General features: G+C 60.3%; 2 protein-coding genes across 3 annotated transcripts; one reads left to right on the top strand and one right to left on the bottom strand.

Annotated features, from left to right (window-relative positions):
• Nucleotides 1-444: 444 nt before the first annotated feature.
• ABHD12B (abhydrolase domain containing 12B) lies at nt 445-6,211 on the top strand. Its single transcript, XM_038138187.1, has 13 exons — nt 445-601; nt 2,558-2,685; nt 3,103-3,205; nt 3,299-3,418; nt 3,718-3,748; nt 3,905-3,950; nt 4,041-4,170; nt 4,372-4,412; nt 4,628-4,707; nt 4,828-4,910; nt 5,416-5,494; nt 5,624-5,748; nt 6,075-6,211. Exons 1-13 carry the CDS (start codon nt 501-503, stop codon nt 6,094-6,096), a joined length of 1,089 nt encoding a protein of 362 aa, XP_037994115.1. The 5' UTR covers nt 445-500; the 3' UTR covers nt 6,097-6,211.
• PYGL (glycogen phosphorylase L) lies at nt 6,038-20,152 on the bottom strand. 2 transcript variants are annotated; one of them, XM_038138185.1, is made up of 21 exons: nt 20,005-20,152; nt 18,706-18,958; nt 16,954-17,055; nt 15,556-15,634; nt 15,221-15,324; nt 14,523-14,654; nt 13,783-13,894; nt 13,627-13,709; nt 12,562-12,705; nt 12,334-12,426; nt 11,970-12,116; nt 11,239-11,402; nt 11,023-11,137; nt 10,282-10,383; nt 10,055-10,202; nt 9,902-9,960; nt 9,095-9,236; nt 8,761-8,968; nt 8,549-8,683; nt 7,366-7,432; nt 6,491-6,862 (listed from the first exon to the last, which is right to left on the bottom strand). In XM_038138185.1, the coding sequence occupies exons 2-21, from the start codon at nt 18,946-18,948 to the stop codon at nt 6,674-6,676; spliced, it is 2,568 nt and encodes an 855-aa protein (XP_037994113.1). In that variant the 5' UTR covers nt 18,949-18,958; nt 20,005-20,152; the 3' UTR covers nt 6,491-6,673. The 2 variants fall into 2 exon arrangements, with proteins under 2 accessions (XP_037994114.1, XP_037994113.1); XM_038138186.1 differs by lacking the exon at nt 20,005-20,152 and having other exon boundaries at nt 6,038-6,862; nt 18,706-19,036.
• Nucleotides 20,153-20,304: the final 152 nt, after the last annotated feature.

Genomic DNA, 20,304 nt, shown 5'->3' with positions numbered 1-20,304 from the left:
CAGTGACCTCTTGGCACCCAGCCAGCCCTGGGGGACAAGGGACTGTCACCCTGCCAGTGACCTCTTGGCACCCAGCCAGCCCTGGGGGACAAGGGGATGTCACCCTGCCAGAGACCCCTGGGACCCAGCCAGCCCTGGGGGACAAGGGACTGTCACCCTGCCAGAGACCCCTGGCACCCAGCCAGCCCTGGGGGACAAGGGACTGTCACCCTGCCAGAGACCCCTGGGACCCAGCCAGCCCTGGGGGACAAGGGGATGTCACCCTGCCAGAGACCCCTGGCACCCAGCCAGCCCTGGGGGACAAGGGGCTGCAGCCCGGCCGGGTCCCCCCAGTCCGCTGCCGCGGGCGGCGACACCGCGGGTGTCCCTGTCCCCGTCCCTGTAACCGAGGCGCGGATGGGCGTGTCATGGGCGTGTCCTGGTGACACGGCCGTGTCCCCGTGACGCGGGCGTGTCCCCTGCGGTGGGCGTGGCCTGTCGGCGCTGTCGTGAGCGCAGCGATGCGGCGGCGCGGTGGGGACGGCGACAGCGGCGGCGGCAGCGGCGACATTGGCGACATTGGCCGGGCGGAGGGCAGGCTCGGCGTGGCCCGGCACGGGCGGTGAGTACCCGCCACCGTGGGGACATCAGCGTGGGGACACCGCCGTGCTGCCCCGAGCCGCGCGTCCCCGTGCCAGCCCTGTCCCCTTGTCCCCTGTCGCGTCCCATGCGCTGTCCCCCGTGCCGTGGCTCTGTCCCCGTGCCGTGGCCGTGCTGCCCCGCCGGGGCTGTCACCCCGTGCTCCTGTGTCCCCACGCCGTGGCCTGGTCACCCTGCTGGGCCGTGACCCCGTGTCTGTCCCCGCTGCCGTGTCACCCTGTGGCTGGCGCCAGCCCATGCCGTGGCCGTGTCCCCGGCTCATCTTGCCGTAACAGGGACTCCGCACTGGCCGTGTCCCCGTGTCACCCTGCCGGCGCCGTGACCCCGCGCGGTGGCCGTGTGGCTGTGTCACCCTGCCGCGGTCCTGCCCTGTGGCCGTGCTGTGGCTTGTCACCCTGCTGTCCCCGCGGTCCCCTGTGGCAGGTGCTGTGCGAGGGCCCCCTGACCATTCCCCGCAGCCTCCCCGGGGACATTCCCGGCTGTCCCATCGTCCTGGGGGATAACCGGGATTTGAGCACCCGCACAGCCCCTGCCATCCTACACCATGCTGGGACTGTCCCCATTCCCTGGGCGCCGATGCCATCGTGCCCTGGCACCCCTTGGGCATCCTTCAGGGTCCAGCAGCATTCCCAGGGCAGGGAAGGGAGCGGGTGCTTTGTGACCTGCTCGGGGTCTGGCTGCCATCACCACCCTCTGCCCTAAATCCCCCGTGCCCACGCTGATTTCCCCATCACCCCTAACCCAGAGGGAAAGCTGCAGCTCTTGCCTTTCCTTTCCCACCCGGGGGCTGGGGCTCGCTGCTGGGGCTGCTTTGGGGTCACTTATGGGGTTTTAGGGTCGCTAATAGTGTCCTGGGGTCACTTGTGGGGTCACTTAGAGGTTTTGGTGTTCTGGGATTACTTGTGGGGCAGCGAGAGCTGGTTTGGGGCCTCTTGTGTGGTCAGTTATGGGGTTTGGGGGCCATTTGTGGGTCGCTAATGGGGTTTTAGGGTCACTTGTGGGTCACTTATGGGGTTTTAGGGTCACTTATGGGGGTTGGGGGCACTTATGGGTCCCTAATGGGGTTTTAGGGTCACTTGTCGGTCAGTTATGGGGTTTGGGGAGCACTTGTGGGTCTCTTATGGGGTTTTAGGGTCACTTACGTGTTGCTGATGGGGTTTGGGGTCACCTATGGGTCTGGGGTCACTTGTGGGCCAATGATGGGGTGTTGGGGTCACTTGTGGAGCAGTGAGGGCCGGTTTGGGGCCACTTATGGGTCAGTTATGGGGTTTGGGGGGCACTTGTGGATCTCTATGGGGTTTTAGGGTCACTTACGTGTTGCTGATGGGGTTTGGGGTCACCTATGGGTCTGGGGTCACTTGTGGGCCAATGATGGGGTGTTGGGGTCACTTGTGGGACAGCGAGGCCTGGTTTGAGCAGAACCTTGGGGCAGCCCTGGAATGGCAGGGCACTGTTGGAGGTGGTGCTGGTGGCCCTGGGGGACATCACCCCCAAACCCCTTTCCCTCCTTCCCCCTTGTCCCTGGGGTGTGGCAGAAGCTCTTCGGGCCAGGCTTGGGGCACATCTGTGCTCGGGGCGGTGTCACAGAGTATCGGTTGCTCCTTATTGCAGGTTTGACTTGCAGCTCCCAGCCCTGGCACATTCCCTGCCCTTCCTGCCTCCAGGCGCCCCGTGGGAGGGCGTGGGGACCAAATCAGAGCCTGTGTCACCCTGTGGCACCACAAGACACCTCGGCTCTGTCCCCAAAAGCCAAGCACAGCACCGATACGAGGATCCGGTTCCCACTCCCGGAGGGGTTGGGATCTCCCCCATGCCCTTGCGGCCGTATCCAACCCTCCTGGCTGGGATTGGGAATGGGGAGCTGCCCCCCAGATCCCCTGGCATGGGTGGGATGTGCTGACAGGCGGCTCCCCGGCAGGGCCCGGCGCTCCTGGCTGCCATGGCTGCGCACGCTCCTCCTGGCCCCGCTCCTCACCTACGCCTCCGTGCCCTTCCTCATCCGCCTCTTCCCCAGCCTGCTCAACAAATTCGTCTACCTGAACTTCCGTGAGTATCCCGGGGCTGTCCCCACCACCAGAACCCCTCCCAGGGATTCTGGTTTCTGCAGACCCCCCCAAAGCGTGGGTGGCACCGTGCCCGTGCCCGGGTGGCACCGGGACGGCGTTTCTCCTGCCGTGCCCTGGGCTGGCAGAGGAGGCACGGAGGGATCTTTGCCCGTGTTTTGCAAGCTCTAATGAGGTGCTGCTGCCCACCCTGTTTACTGCCTGCAGCCACGACACGCCCAGGCACGCTCAGCATCAGCGGGGCTGGAAATTCGGGTGGGAGGAGGTGGCAGAGGGCTCAGCCCGTCTGCCTCAGCGTGGCCCTTGATAATTTATTATAAATAACACACTGATGTAGAAAGAATTGTATGAAACAACTGGGTGAGAGGATTCTGGATGATGGCTGTGATTTCTCCATCAGTGGCCTTCCCTTTCTTCGTGGACTTTCGGCGGCCGGAGCTGCTGGTGAACAACACCATCAGCCTGTACCTCACCACCGAGCCGGGCGTCACCGTTGGCATCTGGTGAGCAGGACGTCCTCAGGACATCCCCAGCGTCCCGTGGGGGACAGCAGTGTCCTGGTGGAGCCCCCGGGGTAACCCTGCTGTCCCCCCCAGGCACACGGTGCCCGGCAGCAGAGGGGCCGAGGCGCAGGGCAAGGACCAGCGCTGGTACGAGGAGGCTCTTGCTGATGCTCACCCCGTGATCATCTACCTGCACGGCAACGGGGGCACCAGGTGAGTTCCTGAGCTGCTGCTGCAGGGCCAGGAGCAGGGCAGGATGGCTGCTCTGGGCTGAGAAGCAGCAAACTTGAGGCAGCAGCCAGCAGTGCTGCGGGGCCGGGGCTGCTGCGGAGGTCTCTGACCCCAGCAGTCAAGGAAAATCCCTATAAAATAAAGGGAAAAGTCAAAACCCACCCACAGCATCCAGCTCTTCCCTTCTGGGATCAGGTCACCCTGGTTCCTCACCTGCGCTGGTGCTGGAGGGGAGGGTCCCTTGGGGTCCCCCCGAGGTCTAACCCCATTTTCCCCATCAGGGCTGCGAGACACCGTGTCCAGTTCTTGAAGGTAAGTGGTGGCCTGTGGGGACACTGGGACCTGCGGGCAGTAAGGCTCCTGCTGGCCCTGGGGACCCCACAGAGACCCTGTGCAGAGTGAATGGGCCGTGCTGGGGGTCCTGGGGTGCATCTCCTGCCAGGACATAACTCAGTGCTGCTCTGACAGACGATGGGGGCTGCTGACTTCCACATCCTGGCTCTCGACTACAGAGGTAAAGTTGTCCCCTTGCCTATCACTGGGTGGTCCCCCTCTGGGGGTCTGTCCCCACCAGGGTCATGACACCGAGCTGTGTCCCCCACAGGCTATGGGGACTCCACTGGACACCCCTCAGAGAGTGGCTTCAACACAGATGTCCTGGCACTCTATGACTGGGTGAAAGCACGGAGTGGGAACAGCAGCATCCTCTTCTGGGGACATTCCCTGGGGACAGGGTAGGTGCGGGGGGCAGGATGGGGACACACCAGAGCCCATGTGACACTGCTGCCAGACTGGTGCCACCTGGGGATGGACCAAGGGCTCGGAGCAGCTCCTTGGTGGAGCCAGCAAAGCCAAACGCAGCCAACAAGGGGAACCTCAGGGAGCTGTGTGTCCCCCTGTGCTGCTCCCCCTCACTGTCACCTCTCCTGTCACAGGATTGCCACCAACGCAGCGAGGAAACTGCAGGAGGAGCGAGGTGAGGGCCAGCATGGATGGGCTGTCCCCATGCTGTGTCACCCTGAGGCTCTGCACAGCCCTGGCCTGATTTTGGGGCCGCAGAGATGAGGAGCCCTCCCTATCCTCCCTGCTGGGATGGGGACATCTTGGCCCCACTGCTGCCTGGGGGGGGGAGTGTGGCAGCAGCCTGGCAGGGGGGACAGCCCCTCAAAGCCATGCCCACTCTGCCCTCAGGGGTCCAGGTTGATGCTGTTGTCCTGGAGTCTCCCTACACCAACATCCGAGACGCAGCCGCCAACATCCCCATCACCAAGGTGAGTCTGGGGGCTCTGCCTGTGGGGTCCCCCAGCAGTGACAGCCCCAGATGCCTGGGTGTCCCCTCTCACAGCTGAAGCCAGCCATGGTTTAGCACCCCCAAACTCTCTCCCTGCCAGATCTACCGGCAGTTCCCAGGTTTTGAGTACCTCATCCTGGACTCCATGGCTCGGGCAGGAATGTTCTTCCGCAGTGATGAGAAGTGAGTTCCTGGTGGGAAGGGGCACAGCAGACCCCCGGGGCTGTGGGAATGATGCCAGGACCACCTGGCTGAGGAGAGGTGTCAGTCACCCCATTGAAATTCCTGCCCTCCTGTGTTGACCCAGCTTACTCATACTTCAGAAGTGGCTTTTTGTTTGCACAATGGCAGGTAGCAGTTTGATTATTGAGCAAAGTCCACAAGCCACCATCCTTTTTTTTGGCACTCCTGTTCCTTGCAGCACACAGAGCCTGCCCAAAATCCATTTGATTGATGGGTGCTTTTGAAAGCTGGTGACCCTGTAATTGGGGGTTAAGGTGATTAGGGTGCTCGGTGCTGCCATGCCAGGGCAAGCAGCATGGGCGTCACCCAGCTGGGCATGAGGATGGCTCTGAGGGGCAGTGCTGGGGGGCCAGGGTGCTGTGGGAATTTTCACAGGGATTGGGGAGGCTCCTGGGGCTCTGTTGGCTCTGGGGAGCATCCTCAGGGCTGTGCTTGCTGCCCACAGTGTGAAGGTGCTGGGCTGCCCCCTCCTCATCCTGCACGCAGAAGATGATGGAGTCGTGCCTCCGAAGCTGGGACACAAGGTGGGCACCTGCCACCCGGGCTTTGAGCCTGGCTTTGGAGGCTGAAGTGGCCAGGAAGGGGGTGGCCACACACCAGGAGGGGTTTGGGGTCCCTGCCTGTGCAGTAACCGTGCTCCTGCCCTGTGGCAGCTCTACGAGACAGCACTCAAAGCCTACAAGGACAAATCCAAGGTGAAGTTCATCACCTTTCCTCATAAGCTGGGCTTGGGCCACGACTACATCTCCTTCAACCCGGAGCTGCCTGCCCTGGTGAAGTAAGTGCTGCTCCACAGAAATGGGGGGGCACGGGATGAGCCTTAGCCTCCCCCTTCCACTGGGGCCTCCTCTCCTGCTGCCTGCCCCCTGCTCCTTCCCCTCCCCACGGTGTCTGCTGGCATCACTTTCTAAACTTCAGTCACTCCCCACTGCCCTGAGCCTGTCCTCAGCCTGGGTGGCTCTGGGGACACCAGCTCCTCTTTGCTCTGGGTGCAGAGATGCTCCAAGCCCAGCTCAGCCCTGCGTGCAGGGATCACAAATCAGGCTCTGACGCAGCACAGGAGGCTCAGTGACACAGTGTAAGATTTATTACATCTTGTTGCAGAGACTTCTTAAACATGAAGTGATGCCAGTTGCTGCCTGCACTGATCCCATGCTCCCTCAAATCCACTCCGGGACCCCCCCATGGCACTGAACTTACTGCTGTAAGTAATAAAAACTACTAAGAAACTTTTAAGTCACCCTCTGCCTCCAGGATGCTGCAGGTTACTCGAGGGATGGAGACACTGATGTGGCCTGGGCCACCAGAGCCACGACCGGGAGCATCCCACTGGTGACACTGGGGGGGCCACATGGGCCTGGCACCTCCCTACCCTGCTTCAGCAGCAGCTGTGAGGGCCCAGACAGCTGTGTCCAGCTGCATCCAGCTGTGCTGCCCAGCCCAGCAATGCACCAGCACTGGTGGAAGCAAGCCCAGCCCTCATTTTAGGCTCCAGCAAACAGCCCCCTTTGGACTCCGATGGCACTTTTTTATTTTTAGCACCTAATGCAAGCAACAGGGCGACGTGGTCTCGCTTCCCACACGACACTTGCGTTATAAAAACCCCTCCCCTCCTGCCCACCCCTAGGGAAAGCCAGCAGCAGCAGCAGCAAACACAGAGACTCAGACAGCAGAGAATTGTACAGCGCACGTGCTCGCGGCCCCTACGCCGCGGTGCCGTTGGGGGTCTTGTCCTGCCCCGCGTCCCGGGGCTCGTTGGGCGGGGGGATCTTCAGGTCCGAGGGCTCCACGTGCCAGATGTCCCGGGCGTACTCCTTGATGGTGCGGTCGCTGGAGAACTTGCCGGCCGCCGCGATGTTCCTGATGACCATCTTGGTCCAGGCCTTGGAGTTCTGAAAGGAATTCCCAGAATGACCGGGTTGGAAGAGACCTTCAAGGTCATCGAGTCCAACCCAGCCCCAACAGCTCAACTCAGCCCTGGCACCCAGTGCCACATCCAGGCTTTGTTAAACACCCCCAGGGATGGTGACTCCACCACCTCCCCGGGCCACCATTCCAGAACTTCATCACACTTTCCATAACTTTTCCTAATATCCAACCTAAATTTCCCTTGGCACAGCTCGAGGCTGTGTCCTCTGGTTGTGTCAGTGCTGCCTGGAGAAGGAGAACAACCCCAGCTGAGCACAGGCACCTTTCAGGAGCTGTAGAGAGTGATGAGGGCACCCCTGAGTCTCCTTTTCTCCAGGCTAAAGGCGAGGGGTGGGGTTGGCCCCAAGGCTGGTCCTCAGCCAGGGATGCTCTGGGATCCAGCCTCATCTCTGAGTACATCCCTTCTCCAGGCTGGGATGTTGTGTCCCAGCACAGCTCCCTGCCCTGTCCCCGGGCTGGCACTCACCAGGTACAGCTCGCTGACCTTCTCCTGGCACTTGACATAAGCCTCGTAGTCTGCAAAGACTTTAAACCTGTAGTGAAGAAAGCAGGAGTCAAGAGCAGTAGAAATAGGAGTGCAGGATGCCTGATGGGAGGTGCTGTTACACCCCAGACCCTTAAATCCAGGGCTTAAACTCAAGGTTCCTTTACTCCGTTTTGGTGCAAAGGAGAAATCCCCACCAGATATTCTCAAGAGGTAAAAATCACACAAAAGTTTACTTGCGAAAACAGAGCAAATGAAGGAAATTTTGGCAAAAAATACAACACTGTATTAAAAGTAAATACAATGTTGAATTCAATGGAAAACCACTTATCATAGCATTACTTAACATTAATTTAGTATCAAGCATTTCCTTAGCATTTATTTAGCATTTGCTTAGCCCATTTAACTGGGAAAACCTTTAAAACCTGAAGATGTTATGTTAGCCATAAAGCTTCGTGAAAGGATTAACAGAAGGAGAGAGAGAGAGAAAGATGGAAAAGGTACAGAAAAAGCACACAGCTGGCCTCCAGCGTGGGTGAGGCAGAAACTCCAGGGAAGATGTCACGGCAAGATCGGCCATAAAGCCCTCAGCCCCTTTTATACCCACAGCCCTTCATGGACCCGCCCATCGGCGGGACTGCTGGTCGCTCAACCAATTGGAGGCTGGCTAGTGCTGCCCCAAGTGTGATTGATAGGCAGGTTGGCCAATCAGAGGCTCGGTTAGCACAGCCCTCACGCACCAAGGCTCCATGATTGACAGCTCTGCCAGGCTGAGGGGTCTGGGCTGCCCCAGCAGAGCCCGGCCGGAGCCCAGCCCCCCACACACAGAGGCGTCCCAAAAACCCCAAAAACGCCTTCAGACATCGATCTAATCCTGTCTCTGACAGACGTCCTCCAACACAAAGCCTCTCCCCAAGCCTTGTTGGTAAAGAACCCTGAAGGCTCCAGGAGGGAAATGCAGGGAAAGCATTTCTCCAATCCCAATGCCCATGGCTGACAAGTGCTCTGGCCAGGGAAGCCCTCGAGATGCCTCAAATCATCTGGAAGGGCTGTGCACCCAAAGGCATTATTGTGACAGTGGCCATCCACGGAGAATCCTTGCCTGAAGAGCATCATCCATGTGCAACATCCAGCCCAGGGGATGGATGGTACCCCAGCACCTCACCTGTCGTGGTGGAAGAGCATGTTGACCACGTCATTGAAGAGGTTGGGGTCTTTTGGGGAGAAGAAGCCACTTTTAATCTGGTCCACAGCCTGTTTCAGCTCAGGGAGCCGGTCGTAGTAGAGCTGGGCGTTGTACCTGGAGGGAAGGAGGCCATAAAATGGTGCTGCCCCAGGCACCTGAGGTGGCAGCCCTGTGGCATCCCCGGCCCTCACCCTTTCCTGTCCAGCTCCGTGACATCCTCCACCCTCATGCCGAAGATGAACAGGTTTTCCTCTCCAGCCTCCTCGGCCATCTCCACGTTGGCTCCATCCATGGTGCCGATGGTCAGAGCCCCGTTCAGCATGAACTTCATGTTGCCCGTCCCCGAGGCCTCGGTGCCCGCTGTGGAGATCTGCTCCGACAGGTCGGTCGCAGGGATCACTGCCAACAAAACACACGAGGGACTCGTGGTGACCAGCTTTGGGTTTGCTTCCTGCTGAAGGACCATGGTGGGAGCCACGGGATGGAGGGACACCCCCTCCCCACAGCATGTCCCACCCAAGGTACCTTTCTCTGCCAGGGACACCCTGTAGTTCTCCAGGAAGATGACCTTCAGCTTGCTGCCCACCACGGGGTCGTTGTTCACCACCTGAGCCACGGCGTTAATGAGCTTGATGATCATTTTAGCCATGTGGTATCCTGGGGCAGCCTGGGGGAAAAGCCACAGGTGAGCCAGGAGGGCTGGTGCCAGGGGCAGGTGAGGCACACCCAGCTCCCAGTGTCCAGGGAACAACCTGTTCATCCCTGTTGCCATCACCTAATCCAACATGTGTTACACCACAACAGTTTTGGTAGCTTTCATGAGCACAGACAGCAGATGGTTGTCCAATCCCCACCCAAACTTGCTTGGGTTGAAGCACCAGTGCTACTCCAGTGCTTCTTGGACAACTTCCTGGACTTAACACCATGGAATTATGGAATTGTTTAAGTTGGAAAAGCCCTTGAATCCAACTGTTCGCCCTGCACTGTCAAGGTCACCACTGACCCATGTCCCCAAGAGCCATACCCACATGTCTTTTATTCCTCCAGGGATGAGGACTCCACCACTGCCCTGGGCAGTTGTTCCAATGCCTGACAACCCTTTTGAAGAAGGATTTTTTCTTAATATCCCATCTAAACCTCCCTTGGCACAGCTCGAGGCCGTTTCCTCTGTCATGTCCCTCGTTCCCTGGAAGAAGTGACCGATCCATGCCAGCTGCACCCTCCTGTCATGGAGTTGCAGAGACGTGGCCCCATGAGACATCTGCACCCACATCCCCCAGGACACTCCCAAGGACTTCCTCCAAAATCTCTAAAACCCCTGACCCAACTTACCTTGCCTCCGATGATCACTGTCCTGGGCACAAACAGCTTGGCAGGATCCCTCCTGATTCCTGGGGGAAACAGCAGGGTTACTGTGGGATGTGGGGCACAGGGACACTGCTGCAGCCCTGGGGCACCTTGTCCCCTGGGGGCGTGGTGGCTTACGGTTGTACATGGTGATGATGTGCAGGCAGTTCATCAGCTGCCGCTTGTACTCGTGGATCCTCTTCACGTGCACGTCGAACATGGAGGAAGGGTTGATTTTCACCTTGTACTCCTTCTCCAGGTACAGCGCGAACTTCACCTTGTTCTCCTGGGCCAGGGCAGGGACCACGTCAGCCCCCAGGGCTCCTCAGCGCCCGCTCTCTGCTCCCCCTGCCCACGCCCCTCACCTGCTTCACTTTGGCCACCTCCCGGATGAAGAGGTCGTCGTCCACAAACTTGTGCAGCTTGGTCAGCTGGCTCAGGTCCCGCACGTAATCTTCCCCGATTTTCTGCAACAGGAGCAAGGGCACATGCTGATGGTGGGATGGAAGAGATCTTGAACATCATCCAGTTCCAACCCCCTGCCATGGCAGGGACACCTCCCACTATCCCAGGTTGCTCCAAGCCCTGTCCAAGCTGGCCTGAAACACTTCCAGGGATGAGGCAGCCACAGCTTCTCTGGGCACCCAGTGCCAGGGACTCACCACCCACATACGCAAGAATTTCTTGCCAATATCCCGTCAAACCCTGTCCTCTGTCAGTTTACATCCATTCCTCCTTCTCCTGTCCCTCCAGACCTTGTCCCCAGTCCCTCCCCAGCTCTCCTGGAGCCCCTTTAGGCACTTGAAGGGGCTCTAAGGAAGCCTCCTCCAGCTGAACACTCCCAGGCAGGCAGAGTCAGGAGCATCTCCATGGCCTCCTTTGGACTTGCTCCAGCAGCTCCACATCCTTCTGCTGTTGGAGACCCCAGGGCTGAAGGCAGCTTTGCAGGTGAGGTCTCACCTGAGCGGAGCAGAGGGGCAGAATTCCCTCCCTCGACCCTGACCTCCTCAACCATCCAGAAGATGTGAATGGTTGGGGTTCTTGTGGCACCCTGGGCTCAGCAGGGGAGGGTCAGTGGCCGCAGGGCGCCCCCCCTGTGCCGGTACCTCTGCGATGAGCTCGGCCAGCCCCGGGTTGCAGAGCAGGAGCCAGCGCCGCGGGGTGATCCCGTTGGTCTTGTTCTGGAACTTCTCCGGCTCCAGCTCCGCAAAGTCCTCGAATCTGCGAGGGTGAGGATGGCACAGCTCCAGCCTCGCCCACCTGGCACCACCACCCCTTCCCAGGCGAGGGTGACCCACCAGCACCGCCCTGCCCTCACTCACACTTGAGTCTTGACGATCTCGGAGTGGATCTTGGCCACGCCGTTGACGGCGTGGGAGCCCACGATGCAGAGATGGGCCATGTTGATCCTCTTGGTGTCCCCCTCCTCGATCAGGGACATCCTCCGCAGCCGGTCCACGTCGTTAGGGAACAGGGACGCGATGTGCTGCCGGTGGAGCCAGGGAGGTGGTGAGAGGGGGTGGCACTGAGGGATGTCCCATCCCATGGCTTACGAGGAGGGGCCACAGCAATGTCCCCAGTGCATTTGACACCAGCCAGAGCGGTGGCTTTCACTCTGTTGTGGTGGTGCAAACTCGCTCCAAAGGGTGCCCTTTCTTGGCATGGATGTCTCTGGATAGAAGGACGCCCCCAAGCTGCCACACAGAGGGGTTTGGGGACACACACTTGGCCAATGAGGCCATTTGGGCAAAAGCCTTGTGCTGCCAGACCAGGAGGTCGAACCACTCCCAACATCATCTTTCCCAGGATGAATTCAGCACTCAGAAAGTAAAGAAATGCCAGCTCTCAAGTTCCTGAAGCAACGGGTGATGCCTCTCCACAGTCACCAACTGCAGGATAGCAATGTGCTGCTGGGCTCTCCTACACAAGAACTTCCCAAAATAGCAGCTGGAATCCCCCAGCCCCACACCCAACATCATCAGTTTGTGCGTGTCCCTCATCCTGACAGTACATCCCCGTCCCCCTGTCCAGAGAGAGGCTCCCAGGCACTCACATCCAGGTGTCTCTGGTTGATCTCATAGATGATCTGCAGGTGCCTGGGGAGCAGCTTCTCCACCAGGTCCACGGGCCAGCGCTCCAGGGCTTCGGGAAGCACCGTGTGGTTGGTGTAGGCAAAGGTCCTTTTGGTGATGTCCCAGGCCTGGCAGGAAGAGCCAGTGCTCAGTCACACCTCAAGTGCCAGAACCCACCCTTGGTCCTCCCACCACGCCCAGCAGCACAGCCCAGCCAGCTCCTCCCAGCCCACACCAGCTAAACCCAGCCTGACTGCTCCACATCATTCCCAGCAGCCACAAAACTGGCTCCTCCACCATGGCCAGGTGGGTGCAAGTGCAGGAGACCAGGTGGGGCGTCCCTACCTTATCCCATGGCAGCTTCTCAATGTCCACGAAAATCCTCATCAGCTCAGGGATGGCCATGGCAGGGTGCGTGTCATTCAGCTGGATGGCAACCTGGGACAGCAGGGTGGCACGTGAGGACACGAGGGGGACACTGGGAACCCCAGGGAGGGCCTACAAACATCTGCATCCTCTGGGAGGTGTTGAAAGAAGCTCCAGGGCAGAGGTGAGAGCAGCCCTGGCTCGTACCTGGTCCGGGAAGGAATCAAACACGGTGCGGACGCTGTCCGTGCTCCCGAATTTGGATGCTTTGAAGCGGCGGATGATGTCCTGGAGGGTGGCAGCCACGACAAAGTACTCCTGCTTCAGCCTCAGCTCCTTTCCTTCAAAGAACTGTGGGCAGAGGAGCAGGGAACTGCAGGATTCCTGCAGGATTCACTGCACTTCCCGGGGGAAGGTTTTCCCAGGGTGTGCTTCCCCCAGCACCAGGTGTAATCCCAAGCTCCTCTTGCTTCCCAGATTCCAGGATGAGGGTTTGGGACGTCTGGTACAAACAGGTTAAACCCCAGCTGAGCATGGTCAAAACCCGCTCTCAGTGGTTTGAACCTTTTGGCTGCAAGGAAAGGTACCAGGACAATGGGAAGAGAAGCTATAGGAGCTATCTCCAAGACAAGGATTTAATCACCATTCATGCAGCAAAAAACACCAACCTGATGGTCTGCAAAGGAAAAGCTGCAGGAGATAACCTCACTGCTGGAGCTGCAGTGCCCCCAGCTCTCCTCACCAGCTGGGAAGGCTGGAGGAGGATTAATTTGGAAAAACACCATCAGGACCTGCCACAAACAGGCTGCAGAGGCAAGAAGAGCTTCCCTTTTTTTCCTGCTCCACAGCTTGGTTTGTGGCTAGGGAAGGGTTGTGTGTCCCACCACACCTCTGTGCCAGCCTGGCAGGAGCTCCCACAGCAAGAGGGCTGGGGTGCAAACAGCAATTTGAGGCACAACCTCTGGTCCTATGGCTGCAAAGGGCCACCAGGGTAACACCAGCAGCGTTCAGGAGTTTGCCTTCACGTTACATTCTGAGACTCAAGGAATGTTCCTGCAGCAGGGCCTGCTCATCCCCACTCGCTCCGGGCAAAGCTCAGGGGAACAGATTCATCCTGGTGACAGGCAGCAGCCCTCATCCAAGCACTGCAGGCAGCTTGAAACACAACTAAAAACATCTCTGCAGCATCCTGGAGTGAGGGGCTGCTCCCTTTCCCCCTCCACCTGGGAGGGGAGGCAGGTCTTTATCCATCCCTAAAACACCACGACTCACGTTGTCGTTGGGGTAGAGCACCCGGGAGATGTTCTCCGCCAGGTTCCTGTCCAGCACGGCCTGGATGTAGTCCCCGACGTTGACTGGGGAGGAGCAGAGGGTCAGGTGGGCGTGGGACCCCCTCAGCTCTCCCCACCCTGCCCAGCTCCCACTTACAGTCGCGCAGGTTGAAGTCGTTGGGAGCGCGGGCCGACCACAGGCGCATGGTGTTGACGGTGTTGTTCATGTAGCCGGGCACGGGCGTGTCGTAGGGCAGTGCCAGCACCACCTGTGACATCCCCAGGGCAGCTGGAATTGGGATGGGATCCCCCCCAGGCTCCCCCTGGAGCCCTCCCATCCCACAGAGCCTCCCGCTCAGGGCTGAGCTCAGCGAGGTGTCCCTGCACGGGTGGGACGTCCTTGGTACCCCTGCATGGGGACACCCCTCTGGCTCTGCCTGCTGGCTGGCGTCTGCCAGAAGTGCTCAGGGCATGGAGAGGGCCTTGTAAAGGTCAGGAGCAGCTTAATTTAGGTTTAATTTATTCCTGCTGGAGCTGCTTTTGGTGTAATCCCAGAATGGTTTGGGTTGGAAGTGACCTTAAAGTCCATCTTGTTCCAACCCTCTGTCATGGTCAGGGACACTTCCCACTAGACCAAATTCCTCCAAACTCCATCCAACCCAGCCTTGGACACTTCCACGGATGGACAGCTTGGCTGCAGATGTGGAGCAGCCAAATCTGTCCTCATCCCCGTGTCCACCTCCTCCCCAGTTTGCCCCGCCACTGCCTTTTCCATCCCAGCCCAACCTTCCCGGCAGAGATTCTACAGGACTCGTCCCTGGGGTGCAGCCAGCCAGGGAGAGCCCCCCAAATGACAGGACAAGCCATGCAAGGGACATTCCTGTCCCCAACCCTTACCTGGGTGTCGATCCACTTGGCACCAGAGGCAGAGTGCTCCACACGGCCATAGAAGTGCACGGGCAGCATGTACTCAGGACGGGCCTTCTCCCAGGGATTGCCGTGCCGGAGCCAGTCATCGGCTTCTTCCACCTGCCAGAGGGAGCCACAGCAGTGACAGGGCCACCCTGCCCTGGGGATCCCCCCCCCTGCACGATGGCTGGGCCAGGATGGCTGGGAAAGGCTCTGCTCATGGCAAGGGGAGGATGCTCTGAGTGTGTCCACCCTAAACCTGGATTTTGGCAAAGCAGGGTGAGCCTGGAGGCACCACCCAGGAGCACTCTGGGGTGTCTGTGCCTTCCATGGGGATGGGGACAAACCCGAATGAACTGCTAATTTGCATTTCCAAATCAGCCTCGTCCACAAGAGGAACGCAACTGCTCCATCCTCACCCGCTCCAGGCAGCCATGGAGCAGCTCTTGGGGTGGCCCTGAGCAAGGCTACCCTTGGCCTTGGGACAAGGGATGGAGCTGTGAGCTTGCACTGGGTTAAGAAGTTACATTTGTTCACGAAAATATCTCTTAAATTCTAAAAATCACACAGCAGCAGCCTCTGAGCCGAGGGGAAGTGTCTGTGCCCCCCAATCTAAGGGGGAGGAGGTGAATGTGAGGTTCCAGCTGCGCCAGGGGACAGTGAGGGCCACTCATCCCCAGCCATACCTGCCACCCGTCCCGGATCTTCTGGTTGAAGATGCCGTACTCGTAGCGGATGCCGTAGCCGTAGGCTGCCAGCCCCAGCGTGGCCATGGAGTCCAGGAAGCAGGCTGCCCAGGGGAGAGGAGAGCAGTCAGCTGGGAGCCTTGCAGCCCTGGCAGATGTCCTTCTCCCTGGGACAGCCACAAGCCCCACAGGGACAGGAGCCAGGGCCAGCAGCCACCCAGCAGCACCTTGCTCCGTGCTGGAAAGGCTGGAGCAATAACCCCCAGGATTAGGGACTTCCCATGGTGGATGTAAAGCCCTCAGAGATGATCCCACCACCTGGGGGGGTCACTCACCTGCCAGCCTGCCCAGACCCCCGTTGCCCAGCCCAGCATCCTCCTCGATTTCCTCCAGCTCTTCCATGTCCAGCCCGAGCTACAGATGGGAAAAAGGAGAGGGGCTGGAGACTGCCAGGGTGGCCAGCCCCACAGAGGGGGGGCACTGTTGGCACACAATCCCTTGCAGGTGGGCTCCAGGAGGGCTGGGAAGGCACCCAATCCCACAAGACCCATCTCTGCAGGTGGGACGCTGTGATTTGAACACAAAGCAGCTGCTCTCCCCCTCAGCTGTGTCTCTGTGCCATGGCAGGGGCCTTCTCCCATGTTTAAGGTCACTCTACCAGCCTTTACAAGGGACATTCACACCCTTGACCTCGCCATGGGTAAGATCTGGGGGTGGGTGGCACCAAACTATAACCAATGCTGCCCTTGGGGTTTCAGACACTTCCAAGGGCTCTGAGAGCTTATTCCAGGCCTGCTCCCTCTCTCCATGGCTGCAGTCCTGCAGGGGCAGGCACCAGCTTCCTGTTCCCTACCTGTTCCAGAACCCCCTACTCCTTGAGGCAGCCACCCAGGTGGAATATTCCTGCACCCCCAGCACCCCTGTTCCTGGGGGAAGGCACCTGGGTGCCACATTCCTGCTCCCCCAGCATGCCAATCCCTTGGGGACAGATCCAAGTGCTGTGTTCCTGCTCCCTCAGCACCTCCGTCCTCTGGGACAGGCACCCAGGTGCCCTTGCTCCCAACTGCAGGCATCACCCTTTAGGGTGAGAAGCACCTACACCCCTTTCCATGGAAATTTAATTTTTCCAGCCCAGGATGCTGTAGGAGGAAGTGGTTTTGCCTATGCAAAACTCCTTAGGGAGCTCAGGTGGAGGCCTCTGGTCCATTGCCCTGCCCTGATGTCCCCTGGTCACAGCAAGTGTGGATAAAAAATTTAACCCCCCCCTAAAAATAACTTCCTCTCCTTTGTAATGTTTGCACAAAAGCTGTTCCTGCTCTTGTGCAACCACCCTGGCCACATCTGATGGTGCTGAACACAAGAGGTGACAGGGTGGGGACAAAAGGAGCCACCCAAAACCCTTTGATAACCCCAGTGCCACTTGGTGCCAGCACCCAGCTGGGTTTAATTCAAGGTTTTATTCCTCCCTGCCACTGATCATGGACAGGAACAGCCTCATCCACACAACCACCAGTGTCCTTCCAGGATCTGCTGCCTTCCCCAGAACACAGCAGCCAGGCTGGGCAGCTCCAGGCCTCTCAAGGGCAGGTTCTGGAGCAGCCTTTATTCCCTAAGCCATCTCCTGCGGCTCAGGGAGCAGTGTGCAGCCAATGTAGCAAAACACGGACATTCCCGGGAGCTGGCAAACACGGATCCCTCCCAGGGCAGCTCCTCAGCCCTCGTGGGATGCTCACCTGGTAGACAGCCTCGTCACAGGCGTTCTGCAGCCCCAGGTTAATCATCGTGTTCTGCAGCGTCCGCCCCATGTAGAATTCCAGGGAGAGGTAATAAATCCTCTGGAAGAGAAAAGCACCCCGCGGTCACCTTGCCCAGGGCTGGAGGAAGCTCCCCCGGAGCTATTGTGTGATATCTCAAAAACATCACAAACAACTGTGATTGTGATATCTCAAAAACAAGCAGGGAAAAAACCCAGCTTCAACCGAGCAGGGTGGTCTGCACCAGGAATTCCAGGGAGAGGTAATAAATCCTCTGGAAGAGAAAAGCACCCCGCGGTCACCTTGCCCAGGGCTGGAGGAGGCTCCCCTGGACTCCAGGAGCTGCTATTGTGTGATATCTCAAAAACAAGCAGGGAAAAAACCCAGCTTCAACAGAGCAGGGTGGTTTGCACCAGGAATTCCAGGCGTGGGGCTCCTGGGTGGCCCTGCAGCCCCTGCCCTGCTCTTTCCCAAACCGGGAAGAGGCTGTTTCGTTTGGACAAGCCCCGTTGCCCTGTCCCAGGGCGGGGACAGCTCCAGGATGGTCACCGGTGGCAGCACTAAATTAAACTTTAAAGAGGAGCCGTTTCCTAATGTCACTCCGGGCTGCAAAGCCACCGGAAAACCGAGCGAGCTGCCGGGGCCAGGCGGTGGCTGTGGGGACATGGGGCTTCCTCTGCTGTCCCCTGGCAGCAGGGGACACTGCCGCTGACACGGCGGGCGCACGATGCGGCCGCTCCGGCCTTGTGTAAGCCGAGCCCCGGCGTCAGCACCGGCAGGTTTTAAGGAAGGATTTAGGCTGGGGGAAGTCGCTGACTCGACAGATTTCCCCAGGACCTGCGCGGGGTCGGGCGGGGAATGGAGGTGGGATAGAATCCCGGAGTCCTAAAATGGTTTGGGTTTGGAGGGAGCGCTGAGATCGCCTGGTTCCAACGCTCCTGTGGCGGGCAGGGTGCGCTGGGCAGGATCCACCGGGATTTACTGGTTTGACTCCAGCAGAACCGGGAGCAGCGACTCCAGGCAGGCAGCACCCGGCTCACCTCGGCTGCACGGGGGAATCCCAACCCCAAACCCCGCAAGAGGCTCCTTTTCCTCGCCCCTACACAACACGGGGGAGCGCTGAGCTAGCGCGGCTGGCACGGTCCCAGCGAGGTGCCGGCAGGGAGGAAATTGATGCCGACAGGGACGTCCAGGTGTCAGGAGGGGGATTAGGGCTTAATCCCCCCGCGGCAGAGCCCCGAGCGAGCCAGCGGGACGAGCAGCGGCACAGCAGCTCCTGCACAAACCGGATCTCTCACGCTTGGCATCACTCGTGTTAAACAAGACCTGTTCGCGGTTGGCTTCGGGTGCCTTTAAGCCTTTCCAATAATTCCCCCGGGAACGCTTTGGAGTTGCTTTTGGTAGACAGCACCCACGCCGGCGCCGCGGGACAACAAACGGCGTTCCCATGCCCTGCACCCCGCTGCCGGCCAAGCCGGGCTCTGTTTGTTTTGCAGAGCAAAGGACAGTGGCCTCGCTCGGTAAAGTCCAGTCCCTCCTCTCGGAAAAGTTCCCGGAACAGCCCTAAATCCACGAAAAACCGAGCCCCGCCAATCCCTCCGTTCCGGCGCGGAGGGAGGGTTCGCATCCACGGGGTTCCCATGGTTCCCACCCCAGCCACAACCGCCGTGGGGGGCTCCCAGCACCCCGCCCTGCACGGAGGGGCTCCCCCCCATCTCCCACCGCTCCCACCTTGGGATCCTTCTCGTAGTAGTACTGCTGCGTGCGGATCCAGCGTCCCACCAGGTGATCCCGCACGGTGTGGGCCAGGGCGAAGTAGTAATCGCGTGGGGTGGCCACATTGCGGTCCTTGACCAGGGTGAAGTGCAGGTGCCGGTTGAAGCCCCGCTTCAGCTCGGCCACGCTCTCTGCGCCCACGATGCCGCGGATGCTGATCTGCTTCCGCCGCTCCTGGTCCGACAGCGGCCGCGACATCGCGGCGGGGCTGCGGGGACACGGGGAGGGGGCACACGGACACACGGGCTGGGCTCCGGCGCCGCGTTCCGCCTCCGCCCCGCGCTGGCACCGCCCCGGGAGGGGACGGGATGGGGACGGGGATGGGGACGGGCCCCGCCAAGGGCCGCCCACGAGTGGGGCGGGAGCGGCGGCCGCCACCGGGGGGGCAAAGGGGGGACCCCGAGGATGGACAGAGGGGGGTGCCGAGAGGGGAATCCCGGGAATGGACGGAGAGGGGTGCAGAGGGGGGAATCCTGAGGATGGAGGGAGAGGGGTGCAAAGGGGGAAATCCCGAGGATGGACGGAGAGGGGTGCAGAGGGGGGAATCCCGAGGATGGACAGAGGGGGGTGCAAAGGGGGGACCCCGAGGAGGGACAGAGGGAAGTGCAAAGGGGGGACTCCAGGAAAGTGGGCGGGAGGTGTTCCGGGGACCGCCCCTTGGCTGGGTCACACAGGGGTGTGCAAAGGGGGGACCCCGAGGGTCACAGAGGAGCGTGCCAAGGGAAGGGGACCCCGACTATGGACAGAGGGGGGTGCAAAGGACAGGAGGAACTCGCAGGGGCGCAGAGGGGTCTGCAAAGGGGGGGATGCTGGGGGTCTCAGAGGGATGCGCAAAGGGGGCCCGTGGGGGGATGCGCAAAGGGGGTGTCCCGGGCAGGTGCAGAGCAGGGGGCGCGGGGCAGAGGCGGAGCCCCCCGGGCAGGCGGAGCGGAGCGCTCCGGGAGCGGCCACCGGCAGTGGCAGCCGGCGCTTCCCCAGGGAGCGCCCGCCCCGGCAGGGACCGCCCCACGCGAGGCCCCGCCCGCGGCAGCCTCTCCTGGAGCACGTACGAGGAAGGTGCTTCCCGTCGGGCCCGGAGGGAAAACCCGGAAAGGGTCGTGATGTGTCCCCCCGTGTCGCGATTCATCCTCGTGTCACGGCTTCCCCCCCGTGTCACGGTCCCATCCCCGTGTCACGGCCCCTTCCTGCCCGACTGTCCCCCGCCCTCCCCCGCAGCATTTCCCGGCCCCCTCCCTTTCCCCCCCGTCTCCTCACTGTTCTCTCTCTGCCCGCGATCCCTCTGGAAATGGCGTGGGATCGCTTTCCCCCGCTCCGGGCTCTTCCCTGCTGCCTCCCGCACCGTGGCTGCCCGCAGGACCCTGCCCTGCCCTGCCTCCGGTTCCTCCCAAGGGCAAAAATATCCGATATGAGCTTCCAACGCAACACTTTCTCCTCCCCCTCCTCCTTATCCTCCTCCTCCTCCAGCCATGGCCTCGCAGGCTTTCCAGGCTGTTTTCCCTGTCCTGGCCTCATCCCCAGCAGGGTGGGCAGCAAGGCAAGGAACTGGGATTGTGC

Source organism: Motacilla alba, chromosome 5, assembly GCF_015832195.1.
Source record: "Motacilla alba alba isolate MOTALB_02 chromosome 5, Motacilla_alba_V1.0_pri, whole genome shotgun sequence".
NCBI classification, from domain to species: Eukaryota; Metazoa; Chordata; class Aves; order Passeriformes; family Motacillidae; genus Motacilla; species Motacilla alba.
The sequence above is the reverse complement of the archived record's forward strand: the minus strand, read 5'-3'. Positions and strand labels throughout refer to the sequence as shown.

What these genes read in the sequence shown, in the direction of transcription:
- ABHD12B (XM_038138187.1), top strand. Translation starts at nt 501, where the DNA reads ATGCGGCGGCGCGGTGGGGACGGCGACAGCGGCGGCGGCAGCGGCGAC. An exon ending in ATTCGTCTACCTGAACTTCC is followed by an intron (nt 2,686 to 3,102) that starts GTGAGTATCCCG and finishes TTTCTCCATCAG; the next exon opens with TGGCCTTCCCTTTCTTCGTG. An exon ending in GAGCTGCCTGCCCTGGTGAA is followed by an intron (nt 5,749 to 6,074) that starts GTAAGTGCTGCT and finishes ATCTTGTTGCAG; the next exon opens with AGACTTCTTAAACATGAAGT.
- PYGL (XM_038138185.1), bottom strand. Translation starts at nt 18,948, where the DNA reads ATGTCGCGGCCGCTGTCGGACCAGGAGCGGCGGAAGCAGATCAGCATC. An exon ending in ACTACGAGAAGGATCCCAAG is followed by an intron (nt 17,056 to 18,705) that starts GTGGGAGCGGTG and finishes TTTCTCTTCCAG; the next exon opens with AGGATTTATTACCTCTCCCT. An exon ending in CGACTTCAACCTGCGCGACT is followed by an intron (nt 13,710 to 13,782) that starts GTAAGTGGGAGC and finishes GCTCCTCCCCAG; the next exon opens with TCAACGTCGGGGACTACATC.